This window comes from Sebastes fasciatus, chromosome 21 (assembly GCF_043250625.1).
Source record: "Sebastes fasciatus isolate fSebFas1 chromosome 21, fSebFas1.pri, whole genome shotgun sequence".
NCBI lineage: Eukaryota > Metazoa > Chordata > Actinopteri > Perciformes > Sebastidae > Sebastes > Sebastes fasciatus.
Window position 1 is genome coordinate 2020412 of NC_133815.1, and position 15421 is coordinate 2035832.

At 38.4% G+C, this 15421-nt stretch overlaps 2 protein-coding genes across 2 annotated transcripts; one reads left to right on the plus strand and one right to left on the minus strand.

Annotated features, from left to right (window-relative positions):
• Window positions 1–667: 667 nt before the first annotated feature.
• Window positions 668–6847, minus strand: LOC141759809 (SH2 domain-containing protein 1B). Its single transcript, XM_074622207.1, has 4 exons — window positions 6433–6847; window positions 3777–3840; window positions 1517–1694; window positions 668–1438 (listed from the first exon to the last, which is right to left on the minus strand). The coding sequence occupies exons 1-4, from the start codon at window positions 6573–6575 to the stop codon at window positions 1395–1397; spliced, it is 429 nt and encodes a 142-aa protein (XP_074478308.1). The 5' UTR covers window positions 6576–6847; the 3' UTR covers window positions 668–1394.
• Window positions 6848–8110: 1263 nt separating this feature from the next.
• Window positions 8111–13341, plus strand: LOC141759811 (stomatin-4). Its single transcript, XM_074622208.1, has 7 exons — window positions 8111–8307; window positions 9818–9930; window positions 10916–10988; window positions 11285–11367; window positions 11458–11661; window positions 12498–12632; window positions 13011–13341. The coding sequence occupies exons 1-7, from the start codon at window positions 8235–8237 to the stop codon at window positions 13242–13244; spliced, it is 915 nt and encodes a 304-aa protein (XP_074478309.1). The 5' UTR covers window positions 8111–8234; the 3' UTR covers window positions 13245–13341.
• The last annotated feature ends 2080 nt before the right edge of the window (window positions 13342–15421 follow it).

The window sequence follows — 15421 nt, forward strand, 5'->3', positions numbered from 1 at the left end:
ATGGCTGATAATATCGGTCTGCTATCAGACAAATCAACAAATACATGCACCTTCCAATCAAATAAAAGTGTCCCGAGTTGCAGTGTGAGGATGTTATCAAAGACAGTCCTCATCGGATTAAGACTTTAATGACACGTTCCACAATTTGATCTCATAAAATCAATCTGCCATTTTAGACTGATGGTGGGTGTGTATAGGTGCATGTGTGTGCGCGTGTGTGTTGTGGATGTTTATAGCAGCTTCTGTATCTGTGTGAGGAAACTGTGGTTAGACCAGGCATGTTAGACCCACTGAATTGTTCCGCTCTGTCGTGTGTCTTTGTTGTTTTCTTCTGCACGTTTGGTCAGAAACATGCACGCAAATTAAACAAACATTTGCTTCAAATGTGCAACAGGTTTACCCCCCCCCCCCCCTCCCCACCCCCAAAAAAAACTAAATTAATGTCCAGAAATAATGCTCTTCTTCTTCTAAAGTAATGCTTAAAAAAGGCCAGTGACAAAGAAATATGAAGTGTTTTGCTGTGATGTAGGGGTGTGAACGCAGACACAGGATGTGAGGTGATGTTTTTGTCCGTACTAGTCTAATCATATAAGTCTACTTTGCTTGCATGAACTAAAAGTCAATATTTTTAACATCATTCTGCAAAGAGAGGAAATGATGGACAATCTCAGAGTTTCTTGTGTCTGCAAGAGTGACATTTTAATCGCACATAAAAAGACAAAATGGTCAATAAAATGCTAGAAATTCATATTTACAAAGAGTGTGGATCTTTACAGGAAGTAAAGAAAAAAATAATATAAAATATTCCCCCATTCTCCCTGTCTGCAGTAATAGAAATACATGTAAAATGTTCCTTAAAATAATGGAAATAAAAGCACAATGGGGCATCTATACTGCAGTGCAGAAGACAGACCACACAAGACAAAACCACGGGTTTCCGCTGTATTAATGTAAATGTAATGTCCGTAAGATAAAGAAAAGAGGAAATAAAGAATAGATATGATCAAAGTGGTTAGATTCTCTATAAAAATTGTGAAGTTGTGTTCTGCATAAGTGTTAATGCTGGTAAACGACATTTTAATGACGACAGGGCTGAGAAATACTGAAACCGTCCTTCAGCTGCCTGGAAGGCAGATCTTTTGATATAGGAGATTAGCATCAGTGACGTCCTTTAATAGGTTTCCACATACGTTTCGATGTGCCGTATGCAAATGATGACATATGAAATGAAATACAAGCAGATTAAGAGCCTTGTTCTTCAGCATCCATTTTTCCAAGTTCATTACTCTGAGTTAGATCAAGCCTGTGAACCTTTTTTAAGCGAGGTCCATTGCTCAGATAAAAAAGTCTTTTCCACTCTCCTCATGTGTTGGAAGCTAAATGTCAGAGTTGTTTCAAGGAGGCAAGACTTCGACGTATTCAGATGAGTCAGTAACATCTGGAGGAAAAAGAAGAGAAGGTCAAATAAACAACAAATCAAAGAAGATGCTGAGAGAAGATCAAATCTGTGACGTACTCTCATAGTCAGGTTCTTCCTCAGGTGGGTCAGGGGGTTTCTGGGGCTGGATCAACATGGCCGTCTTCCTTTTGACCGAGTGGCGCAGGTGCATGGACAGGCCCTGGTTCTTCCTTTTAAAGTGACGGATCAGTTCATCCAAAGTCTTAAAAAATACCTCATTCACACCTCCTGCTGTCTGAAGGAATAACAACAGTATACAGTAAATAAAAAGGAGAGAGAAACATGAGAAAAGAGGACAAAAACACTGAATGTGAAAGCAACACTTAATCTGTCAATTATTTTCTCGATTTTGTCTAAAAACAAAATCTGAAAATAACAAAAAAAATGTTCAAGGTGACGTCTTTAAATGTCTTGTTTTGTTCGACCAACAGTCAAAAAACAAAAGATAATCAGTTTAAAATCATATAAAACACAGAAAAAACAGTAAATCCTCACATTGGAGAAGATGGAACAAGCTAATTTCTGTCAGTTGTTGCTTGAAAAATTACTCACACAACTAATACTTCATCAAAATAGTTGCAAATTAATTTTCTGTCCATTGATTGATGCAGTGGTTCCCAACCTGGGCTCCAGGCCCCACACATTGGGTCTAAACTAGTGCTGTCAGAGTTAACGCGATAATAACGCATTAAGGCAAATTTGTTTTAACGCCACTAATTTCTTTAACACATTAACACAATCAAGCTTTCGGAGGTTGTAGCGGGCTCAGTTTTGAAGCTAGAGTGAAGATACTGGTATCGTCTTAAACTAGAAAACCAGATGAATCCATCGGTACCAACCATGTCATACTAGCTTGTTGCAAAGGAGGTTAAATAACGCTCCAAACTTACGCTAAATTTTGGCGAGGAAAAACTGTTATGGCCATTTTCCAAGGGGTCCCTTGACCTCTGACCTCCAGATCAGTGAATGTAAATGGGTTCTATGGGTACCCACGAGTCTCCTCTTTACAGACATGCCCACTTTATGATAATCACATGCAGTTTGGGGCAAGTCATAGTCAAGTCAGCACACTGACACACTGACAGCTGTTGTTGCCTGTTGGGCTGCAGTTTGCCATGTTATGATTTGAGCATATTGTTTTATGCTAAATGCAGTACCTGTGAGGGTTTCTGGACAATATCTGACATTGTTTTGTGTTGTTAATTGATTTACAATAATAAATATATACATACATTTGCATAAAGCAGCATATTTGCCCACTCCCATGTTGATAAGAGGATTAAATACTTGACAAATCTCCCTTTAAGGTACATTTAGAACAGATTAAAAATGTGCGATTAGTCACGATTAACTATGGACAATCATGTGATTAATCGCGATTAAATATCATATTGATATATCGATTGACAGCCCTACTAGTATCACAGTAACTATATGGTAAAATAAGTGAGAATTATGCAACTTAGTTTGCTTTGTTTTTTTAGTCTGGAGAAATCTGACAGTAACAGATTTGCCTTCTTCTTCCTCCTCCTCCTCCTCCTCCTCCTCTTCCTCCTCCTCCTCAGACTGACACCATTAACAGACGCCACAGATCAGATCAGTCTGGTTAAAAGAACATTTCAACCCCCAAAATGGAAACTCTTCAGGTCACCCTGTCGTCACAGGAAACGCCTCTGATGTATATTTAGACACAAACCCACCACTCGACACTTGGAACCACACTGACTGACAGTTTTCTGCAGTGAACTTTTTTCCACTCAAAGCATCAAGTATCAATCAAATCTGCACAAATGCTGACTGCTAATATTTTAGTTTCCAGATCTGTGAATAGCTGCCCACATATCGTTAGTTTTTTAGCGATGAAGTTCAAAGGAAATGGAAATGATTATCAGGCTGCTAGAGTTTTAGATTTTCAGCACAATTTACATTTAAAAAAAAAAGGAAATATTGATATCATGTTAATAATAAACATATGATAATATCTTGTAAATCATTTTATATATACAGTTATGGTTACAGACTCTCTCTCCACCTCACTACACTCTGATTTTTTGTCCATTTGCAAAAAAAGAGACAAAACGCACAATAAACAAAGTTAAAGATGAATGTGACTGATCGGTATTACATTTTGTATTGAATATGAAATAAGATCTGAAAAATCTAATTAATTATGCGTGCAATTGAGGGAAACGGATCCTGGCTATGGCCCGTTTATGTTTATGTACATTATATATACAGTATGTATGTGTGTGTGTGTGTGTGTGCGTGTGTGTGTGTGTGTGTGTGTGTGTGTGTGTGTGTGTGTGTGTGTCTTTACCATGAGAGTATAGTTTCCAGTGTGTGTCGTCAGCAGTCTGTAGGTATACACCATTTTCTGTTTACTGCAAAGATAACAAGATGCATGTTGTTGATACATGATATTTGCAGAATTTTAAATTATTAATAAATCATATTAATGAGAGAGAATTTTAGCAGCAGTTTGAGCCGCGGACGACACAACGTGATGCTGATGAAATGGTCACATGACGCACAGTTTGCATTCTCCCTTCAGAGTCATTAACACCTCAAGGAAAGCCATGTTTCTCTCAACATAAAGGCCTTTTAAAAACCTTTTTTCTATTTAAAAAATGTGCATTTGTTGGTGCATGAGAACGATTTTAAATCTTGCCTCGTGTATAAATACTGCGCACACGAAATGGAAAATTACGGCAGAGAGAGGACAGCAACAAACCACAAACGGAACCTCACGAGACCTCAACACTTGTTAGGTGAAGCATTTGTACTCACTTAAGACACTGAAGAGTACTAACTAAAGACGCCAAAGAGTACTCACTAAAAACTAGAGAGTACTCACTAAAGACGCCAAAGAGTACTCACTAAAAACACTAGAGAGTACTCACTAAAGACGCCAAAGAGTACTCACTAAAGACGCCAAAGAGTACTCACTAAAAACACTAGAGAGTACTCACTAAAGACGCCAAAGAGTACTCACTAAAGACGCCAAAGAGTACTCACTAAAAACACTAGAGAGTACTAACTAAAGACGCCAAAGAGTACTCACTAAAAACTAGAGAGTACTCACTAAAGACGCCAAAGAGTACTCACTAAAAACACTAGAGAGTACTCACTAAAGACGCCAAAGAGTACTCACTAAAGACACTAGAGAGTACTCACTAAAGACGCCAAAGAGTACTCACTAAAAACACTAGAGAGTACTCACTAAAGACGCCAAAGAGTACTCACTAAAGACACTAAAGAGTACTCACTAAAGACACTAAAGAGTACTCACTAAAGACGCCAAAGAGTACTCACTAAAGACACTAAAGAGTACTCACTAAAGACACTGAAGAGTATTAACTAAAGACACTAAAGAGTATTAACTAAAGACACTAAAGAGTACTCACTAAAGACGCCAAAGAGTACTCACTAAAGACACTGAAGAGTATTAACTAAAGACACTAGAGAGTACTCACTAAAGACGCCAAAGAGTACTCACTAAAGACACTAAAGAGTACTCACTAAACACACTAGAGAGTACTCACTAAAGACGCCAAAGAGTACTCACTAAAGACACTAAAGAGTACTCACTAAACACACTAGAGAGTACTCACTAAACACACTAGAGAGTACTCACTAAACACACTAGAGAGTACTCACTAAACACACTAGAGAGTACTCACTAAACACACTAGAGAGTACTCACTAAACACACTAGAGTACTCACTAAACACACTAGAGAGTACTCACTAAACACACTACAGAGTACTCACTAAACACACTGAAGAGTACTCACTAAAGACGCCAAAGAGTACTCACTAAAGACACTGAAGAGTACTCACTAAAGACGCCAAAGAGTACTCACTAAACACACTAGAGAGTACTCACTAAACACACTACAGAGTACTCACTAAACACACTGAAGAGTACTCACTAAAGACGCCAAAGAGTACTCACTAAAGACACTGAAGAGTACTCACTAAAGACGCCAAAGAGTACTCACTAAACACACTACAGAGTACTCACTAAACACACTGAAGAGTACTCACTAAAGACGCCAAAGAGTACTCACTAAACACACTAAAGAGCACTCACTAAAGACGCTAAAGAGTACACACTAAAGACGCCAAAGAGTACTCACTAAACACGCTAAAGAGTACACACTAAAGACGCCAAAGAGTACTCACTAAACACACTAAAGAGTACTCACTAAAGACGCCAAAGAGTACTCACTAAACATGCCAAAGAGTACTCACTAAAGACACCAGAGAGTACTCACTAAAGACACTGAAGAGCACTAACTACATACACTAAACACACTTGAGAGTACTCACTAAACACACTTGAGAGTACTCACTAAACACACTAAAGAGTACTCACTAAACACACTAGAGAGTACTCACTACAGACACTAGAGAGTACTCACTAAACACACTAGAGAGTACTCACTACAGACACTAGAGAGTACTCACTAAACACACTAAAGAGCACTCACTAAACACACTAGAGAGTACTCACTAAACACACTAGAGAGTACTCACTACAGACACTAGAGTACTCACTAAAGACACTGAAGAGTACTCACTAAACACACTAGAAAGTACTAACTAAACACACTAGAGAGTACTCACTAGACACACTAGAGAGTACTCACTAAACACACTAAAGAGCACTCACTAAACACACTAAAGAGCACTCACTAAACACACTAGAGAGTACTCACTAGACACACTAGAGAGTACTCACTAAACACACTAAAGAGTACTCACTAAACACACTAAAGAGCACTCACTAAACACACTAGAGAGTACTCACTAGACACACTAGAGAGTACTCACTAAACACACTAAAGAGCACTCACTAAACACACTAAAGAGTACTAACTAAACACACTAGAAAGTACTAACTAAACACACTAGAGAGTACTCACTAGACACACTAGAGAGTACTAACTACAGACACTAGAGAGTACTCACTAGACACACAGACACATGGCTCCCTGGATGGTCTCGCTGTCTCGGATCAGGTAGGCTCCATCCTTGTTCTTCTTCCCCAGCAGCTCCTCACACTCCGTCTTGGTGATGGCACCGTGGTAACACACTGGCAGAGATGTTGCCATGGTGAGGAGAGACTGGGACGGACAGACATCCACCACAAACACCGCCGAACACACGTCTCAGAACAGCTTCATTTCCAAGAACAACTGCCCTGCACTCCCACTAAGAGAGAGTTAATACAGGGGGGCCATAGAAGTCCAGATCTGGTGCTGATGCTTGATTTTGATCCTTTAAGTCTGCAGCAGAACAGAAGTTAATAGAGAGAGACAGAGAGAGAGAGGTCAGCACTCAACAAATGAAGGTGTTCAGCCGAGTGCACCGTGAGAAAACATAAAGTCAGAAGGAAACTACTGAGCTTATTCACAGGAAGTGTTCATTTGAGAGAGAGAGCGAGAGAGAGCAATGTGTGACACATCTTGTTTCACTTACTTTTTTCACTTTTATCGTGTGAAACTAATCATAATATCAAACTGAGTGTACAAATGCCATTATACATTTTGATCATGATAAATATAACACTGAACTTATTAAACGTATTGATTATATATGATAAATTGTACACACATAAATGCAAAATAACAAAAGTTACCCCCAATTTCCCTGGATTATTATGTGAATTTAAAGAATATATATATTAATATCTCAAAAATAATAATAAAAACATTAAAAAAGTAATAAAATCGTCAAAAACAAATAAAGTAGTTGTGCAATGTTTTGTGTGTTGTTCTTGCATAGATTTTACGATATTTTTTCACTTTACTTTAAGCAAACAATGATCACTTATAGTGACTTATAACCAGCTTGTAATGTATTATATCTGCCTATACCTCAGGGATTTCATTAAAGTAATCAATGACCACTTAGAGTAACTTATAATCATAGTATAATGCAATACGGCACGACACGACACGACAAGACACGACACGACCCGACACGACACGACAAGACAAGACAAGACAAGACAAGACACGACACGACACGACACGATACGATAACATCAGTAAAAAACAAAACAAGATCTAATAAATAAGTAAATACGTCTAATAAAGTAAACAATAAAGATATTTATAAGTAAGTAAACGGTAAAAAAACAAGATATAAAGAAATATAGACTGAATGCTTGGTTATATATATATATATATATATATATTAAGTAAATATGTGCTTAATGTTATGAAGTAAACAAAAACTTGCTTAGGTTCAGGCAATAATAATAAAACTACTATGTTTGTACAGTGAAAATAATACTGAACGTTGACATTTTTATATATAAGAAATATATATATATATAAATATATATACTTCTTATTTATATATATATTTCTTATTTTTTATATATAAATATATATACTTCTTATCTCTCTCTCTCTCTATATATATATATATATCATCATCATTTTTATATTATTAAAGTTCATTTATCTCATTTATTTAAAAATAAATATTATTTATATTTATTAAATGTATATTCTTGTTTCTCTGTACCATTGTGTTGAGTAGTTGTCTGTAATGTTTGTGTATTTGAATGCTGTTTCAATAAAGTTTGAGGAGAAAAAAAAGGCGTTGCTAGGCAACGTGACGCGGTAACCTACGTAACGGACCAAACAGCAGCTGATCCTCTCTGATGGTCTGATGAAGCTAAACATCAACACTCTACTGTTCTGTTAACTACAGCTGTTCATTGATTAATTAATAGGTCATTTAGCGGTGGTACGGAGGGGATGATCGGCTTTAACAGAGTTGGAGTCTGTGCGGAGGATCTTGTTGCTGAAAACGTTAAAAACAACAGAGAAGGTCAGTAGATAAGCTAGATTATGCTAGCTGATGCTAGTTTTAGCTAGCTTCACTACCTCCTCTCCAGCTGTGGTTCCACCTTTATCTTTATCTTTATCTTTTATTGGGATCTCCAATAGCTGTGGCTGAAGCCCAGCTGTTCTGACCATGGAACCTGACCACGTGGTGTCACAACAACAATCTGTCCCTGAATGACAAAAGAGAAAACTAAGGAGCTTATAATTGACTTCAGGAGAATTAAAACTGTCCAATCACCTGTGGATATAAATAACACTCAGCTTCAAGTTCCTACTGTAGGCATCCACATCTCTGACTCCCTCTCCTGGTCCCTGCACATCAGTTGTGTCATAAAAAGGGCACAGCAGAGACTGTATTTTTGAGGTGTTTAAAGATGGTAAGTCCACAAAACCCTCATCAACTTCTACCGGTCCACAATAGAAAGCATCTTAACTGGATGCATACTGGTATGGTTTCGTAACATTACATCATATGACCACAAACTCCTGATGAGGACAGTTATTGGATCACCGTTACCACAGTTACAGGACATTTACACCACTCGCTGCAGGAAGAAAGCACTTTGTATCATGCAGGACACAAGTCATCCAGCATATACTCTGTTCTCTCATCTCCCTTCAGGGAAGTCTCAGAGACAGTTTTTACCCTCACGCGGTCAGACTACTGAACAGTAGCACTAAATGAACGCAGAGCTGTGGATTGTTTTATGGATGTTTTAGGTTGTTTTATAATTTTATTCTCAGGTATTGTCTTATTTATTGTAGTATTAATGAACTGTACTATTTATAGATTTTAAGGGCTGAGAGAGAGCCAGGGTAAAATGCATTTCATTGCATTTCACTGTACACTGTACTTTTAAATGCATATGATAAATAAACTTGAAACTTGAAACTTGAGTCCACTTTAATCACTTTGAACTGTCAGGCCACATTTCAGTACATAATCACATTACAATCTTTACCAACAATGACCACAACATCAAAATCTACAGCAACAAAACACAACAATAGTTAAGACACAACCTAACACACAACACAGGACCTATAGGTTCAAGTTAATACTATTCACAGAGTATAGAGGTAGATATGATTCATTACTGGTTGGACCATATAGCGTATTATGTCAAAATACAAAAACATACAAAAACAGAACAAGCAACAACTTCTTTTACCATAAGTATTAACGTGACTTTGTATTTGTCCAACATTAAACCTTTTATGATTTGATGTTAGCTAAATATCAGCAGACACAGAGAGCTGTTCAGATAGGAGATGTTTTTTCAATAATATTTTAAATTGATTTTTGCTATTTTCTTGAATGATATACCCAGGCAGAGTGTTCCATGTCACCATTTGTTAGTTTTCACCTCCGGAAGTGTGAATCTTCCTTCAGTGGCATGCCTGGTACTGTACTCATGTTCATCAGAACTGAAGCTTAACTGATTATATAATATCCTTGGCAATAAACCTCTCTCTGCCTGTGTTGTCGGTAGATGGAGGAAGGAGGAGCGGCGGTGTGGCGGAGTTCTTCGGGCTGGTGTTGACCCTGCTGTCCGTGGTCTTCATCCTCTTCACCTTCCCCTTCACAGCCTGGATGTGTGCTAAGGTCATCTGACACAAACAACACCAGGGAAACAACTGCTTTTAGTACACATACAAGTTTCTGCATATATTCTGTATAATATATTATATATATATATATATATGAGTTAAAATTAGTGCAACCGTAAACATCTACAGCAGTAAAACATACACATTAATGCAGCAGTAATATTAATCCAGAAACATCAGATATAATAGTAAAACACTGACAGAGAACATTTGACTGACACAGCAATACTTTTACTTTAAGTACATTTTGCTGACACATACTTTTACATTGAGTGCAGGACTTTTACTTGTAGTGGAGTATTTCCACAGTGTGGTATTAGTACTTTTACATAAGTAAAGATCTGAATACTTCTTGCACCACTGACATTTTCTTGGAAGACATAATAAATAATTTAAAAACTGATCTACTGATGTGCCTTTCTGAGGAATACTGGAATAAGGAAGCATACCGGTATTTCATATAGTTTGTTTTCCCAAGAAGAACTTGAAGGATTAGTCAGTTAACAATTAGCCAAAGGACAGAAAATATTAAATTATTTTGGTAATCGATAAGCTCTGGAAACTTTTTCCACTGCTTTTGGACGTTTTAAAGACTAAACAATTAATTGATGTTGAGAAAATAACTGTCAGATTAATCAAGAATTATAATAATACAAAGAGGCTGATTTGTGTGTTTGTTGTCTTGTTTTCTTAAAGATAAAATTAGATCAAATAGAATGAGAACAGAGGAAATGCAATATTTGTGACATACAATATGGTTTATCTATCTATCTATCTATCTATCTATCTATCTATCTATCTATCTATCTATCTATCTATCTATCTATCTATCTATCTATCTATCTATCTATCTATCTATCTATCTATCTATCTATCTATCTATCTATCTATCTATCTATCTATCTATCTATCTATCTATCTATCTATATATCTATCTATTTATAATATACTGTATATATGTGTTGGTTTGTGTCTGGCAGGTCATCCAGGAGTATGAGAGGGCCGTTATCTTCAGACTGGGCCGCGTTGTTAAAGGACGAGCCAAAGGACCCGGTACGAATCAGACTCTTCTATATCCTACCCTTAGAACTTAAGAGGGTTTTATAGACTTTAAGTCTTCATTTGAATTCAAATGAAGACTTATCAGAATATTATCTAAATACAGAAATAAAAACATTTTAGCATCTAAAAATACAGCAAAAATTGAAAAGCACTGATTGCTGACATTAGTTTTTATAGGTAATAATTCCAAGGTTTTGATTCTGGTTTTACATATTTGATGATGGAAATGTTTTAATAAACGACGAGTGCTCCAGCTGGGATCCTCTCACCTCACTGTGTCTCTGCAGGTCTGTTCTGGTTCATCCCCTGGCTGGACGTCATCCAGACAGTAGACCTGCGCACTGTCTCCTTTAACATCCATCCACAAGAGGTCAGCAGCAGCTCTGTCTACAGATTATACATGGAATTTATGTCCTTTATTTCATCTCAAACTCTTATTTACTCACCTCACCCTGCTCAGGTTCTGACTGCGGACGGGGTGACGTTGACGGTGGATGCTGTCGTGTTTTACCGGGTGGTGGACCCCTCCCTCTGGGTGACCAGGGTTAAGAATGGCTACCTGGCCACACACACACTGGCCCAGACGACCCTGAGGGCCACGCTGGGCACACGCACTCTGACAGACGTACTGACGCAGACGACGGGCATCACAAAGAGAATGGAAGTGAGTCAAATACACAAACATTATGTTATTATTATTATTATAACATAATGACTCAGAGCTAAGTATTTATTTTTCTTTAAAGACAAATCCCCTTGAGCTCTTCGTTTAGCATCACTTACAGGTTATTATGAATCCTGAAACACTCATCTGTCCATCAATGAGACTTCCTGTTTAAATAAAGAATGAAGTACATTTGACCATTACATATTGATGTCTGGATGCTTCACGTTGCCCCTCAGTATTACAGCTTTTTACAATTGCTTACGCACAATTTTGAAAACAAGGCTCATTTTGTCAAAACACTTCACACAACCACAAACACAAGCAGCAGCAGATCTTTTGCAAAATGAAACACTTCATTCAAAACTGTACAATAATTTATAAAACCCCCAATTTGGTCACCGTATCACACACACAGGTCATAGGATCTACTTTTCCAATGATATAGTCTGGGTTTGTACATGAATATATTGACCAAACACAACACACAAGAGTATGTTGTACTGCACTTTGATGAAAATATTTATTTTTCTCCACATTTTAAAACTCTGTCAGTACATCCATGCATTTTAAAGGTTGCATTTTTGCACTGAAATTATTTAATGCCAGATTCCTGTGTCTGATGTAGACAACTGTGTGCAGTGTGTTGCAAAATTGCAAATTGGGTGCAAAGTAGAAAATGTGTTTAGAGTTTCAGAGACTTGAGCCTGAGTGTCAGGTTCAATTATTGTGCTTTAAGTGTCATTTTAGTGTGTTAGCAATTAAAAAAACTGCAGTGTAGTATACACAGTATACGTATACTTGGTGAAATTAGTTTGACCTGTGTTGTCCTGCAGGAGGTGCTGTACGCTGCGTCCAGACCGTGGGGCGTTCAGGTGGAGCGGGTGGAGCTAAAAGACCTGACGCTCCCCGTCAGTCTGCAGCGCTGCATGTCTTCAGAGGCCGAGGCTGCCAGGACGGCCAGGGCCAAGGTATCTACACACACACACACACACACACACACACACACACACACACACACACACAGTCAGCTGTCTGAACAGTTTCAAAACACACAGGTGTGTCTGAGCTCCTGCCATCTGTTTCCTTTAGTCACTGCTAGTTGGTGTAAAGGTGTAAAGGCCAGGTGTCCCACCTCTCAGTAAAATGGGTGACTAGATGAGTCATAAAACTGTAACTGCTAGATAATATAAAATATGTTATTGATCTTAAAGCTGGAGTGCAGGATTGTTCATTTTCTTTATCCTTTTGTGATAAAATATAAACATCACAGGTTATGATCATAAAAACACAGAGCATGTTGAGGATTGTGTGACTTTATCTTGCCTCTCTCTGTGTGTGTTTGTGAGATGATTCTGGCCGAAGGAGAGTTGGCGGCGTCTGGAGCTTTAAAGGAGGCGGCGTCAGGACTTCCCCCCGTGGCTTTCCACCTCAGATACCTGCAGTCGTTGTCCTCCATCCAGAGCGACGTGTCCATCGTGGTCTTCGCCTTCCCCGCAGAGCTCCTCGACATGTTCATCTCCCATCAGCCTAAGCTCTCCAACACACCACCCGAGTGTTTCTGCAGGGAGATAAAAAGTTAGACTGAGCCGTATAATACAGATGATACATTATTTGTAAATATATACTGTAATTGGATATTTACTCTGTTAATAAAATATTTTTATTTTTACATCCTTATTATGTCGCTCGGTGCCTGTTTTTGTGGTGTTTCTGCACTCCATTTCCCAGAAATCACCTGTGAGTCAGACAGTATAAAAGCTGCGTCTGTATTGGAGCTTTTGTTGATGCAGTTTTGAGCTCCTGCAGGACGGGTGGTGCTCTTCTTCTTTGACTCTTCAACCATTGTGGCTGTAGTTACTCGTGCTAACTACCCAGCTCTTCTCACTGTGGTTATTCCAAACTGAAAGTGTAAAATGCACGTAAAATGCATCATTACCTTCCTTTTTACATCAACACGTTATACTGTAAACAAAAATCTTTGATTAGAATTAATTATATTTAGTTTTTAAAATAATTTTGACCAAAATATGTCCAGAGAGAGGACAGTCTACAGCCATGCTTTGAGCTAAATGCTACATCAGCACGCTCACCACCAAATTATTGATATGAAATTTGATGTGAAATTATTATTTCAAGTTTGACCTGATGATGGCGCCAGAGGAAAAAGGGATCACCACCAGCGATAAGAATTCACCCGAAGAGGGACATGAATGTCTGTACCAAAGTTCACACCAATCCATCAAGTGGTTGTTGAGATATTTCACTTAAAACCACAAATGTCAACCTCATGGTGGCCCTAGAGGAAAAGTCAGAGGATCACCAAAGTCTTTAGCATTCATCCTCTGGGGAACATGAATGTCTGTACCAAAGTTGACACCAATCCGTCAAATAGTTGTTGAGATATTTCAGTATGGACAAAAAGTGATGCACCGACCCACAGACCTGAACAGACCCACAGACCTGAAGCCTAGCATGGCTAACAGTAAGTCTCTCTGACGGTCATAACTGATAATACAGCTCACGGTGTCAGAGAACGGATATGCGTTGGGTCATCCCATTATCGTTACCTAATACTGCAGTTTAACTGAGACATGAATATGTTCAGGTTCAGCGGTTTAGCTGCGGTTATGTCATCAGCTTTAGTTGAAGACTCCTATAATAGAACATCGAGCCCCTCCTGACCTTTTCTATCCCATCTGCAGGTCAGGTTATGATAACCAGTGGCTGTGGCTCAGAGGTAGAGCAGGTCGTCCACCAATCGGAAGGTCGGCGGTTCGATCCCCGGCATGTCGATGTGTCCTTGAGCAAGACACTTACTGTAACCCCAAATTGCTCACCGAAGGCTGAATGAGTGATGGGCAAAGTTGGCACCAAGTTGTAGTCATAAACGTAGCACAAAGTGAAGATGTGGGAGTACACACTTGTTTTTTTTATTCTCAAAGTAGTGTTTCAGCATTTAAATATAATGAACTGAATAATCAGACTTCCAAACTATCTGAAGACACGGGGAAACCAGATGTGAATTTCGGGAACTAGCCGCGTCCGCTTAAAAACATCTGCTGAGCAAACATGCTGCACCTCCAGCTGGTTTTACTGCTCAGTGTTTTAACAGTGGAGTTATGAAAGCAGTTGTCTTTCAACCTTTTCTGGATAAATAAAGATGTTTTTTACAAAGATATAGCGCAGCCTGACCACACATTTTAAAATCTCTTTGACAGGATCCACACCAGCCTCTCTCTATTATTTGCCAAGTCAGGTGACTGATGAGGGAGGCGTGGCCTCAAAGCTATAAGCTCTTTAACAGGCCGGGACATTGTGACCTTACACTGACTTTTTACCTGGCTGCTCACAAACACCTGCAGGATCTTTCTCTCATTGCAGATTTTAGGATGCATTTTTGTCCAACAGTCCAGACAGTTTTGGTTTCCTTTCATTGTAATCTAGTGTAAAAAAAAAAGCAACTTGCAGAGACTTGAATACTGCAAATCCATGACACGAAAGAAAACATTTAATTAGGCATGGTGTTCACTGATTCACAGATAACTTAGTGAGCAAGTTTCAAGTCCATTTTCATGGTGCAAAGAAAATAAATGATGATTGGAAGGAAGAAAACATTCATTCAGAAACTTCAAGTAAAAAACTTAAAAAACTTAAAGGGATAGTTTGGATTTTTTGAAGTGTGGTTGTATGAGGTACTTCTCCATAGTCAGTGTCTTACCTACAGTAGATGGAGTTTGGAGAAACAGGAGCAAAGCGA

What these genes read in the sequence shown, in the direction of transcription:
- LOC141759809 (XM_074622207.1), bottom strand. Translation starts at nt 6,575, where the DNA reads ATGGCAACATCTCTGCCAGTGTGTTACCACGGTGCCATCACCAAGACG. An exon ending in GCCATGTGTCTGTGTGTCTA is followed by an intron (nt 3,841 to 6,432) that starts GTGAGTACTCTC and finishes TTATCTTTGCAG; the next exon opens with TAAACAGAAAATGGTGTATA. An exon ending in CTGGAAACTATACTCTCATG is followed by an intron (nt 1,695 to 3,776) that starts GTAAAGACACAC and finishes TTATTCCTTCAG; the next exon opens with ACAGCAGGAGGTGTGAATGA.
- LOC141759811 (XM_074622208.1), top strand. Translation starts at nt 8,235, where the DNA reads ATGATCGGCTTTAACAGAGTTGGAGTCTGTGCGGAGGATCTTGTTGCT. An exon ending in CAGCCTGGATGTGTGCTAAG is followed by an intron (nt 9,931 to 10,915) that starts GTCATCTGACAC and finishes TGTGTCTGGCAG; the next exon opens with GTCATCCAGGAGTATGAGAG. An exon ending in GCATCACAAAGAGAATGGAA is followed by an intron (nt 11,662 to 12,497) that starts GTGAGTCAAATA and finishes GTTGTCCTGCAG; the next exon opens with GAGGTGCTGTACGCTGCGTC.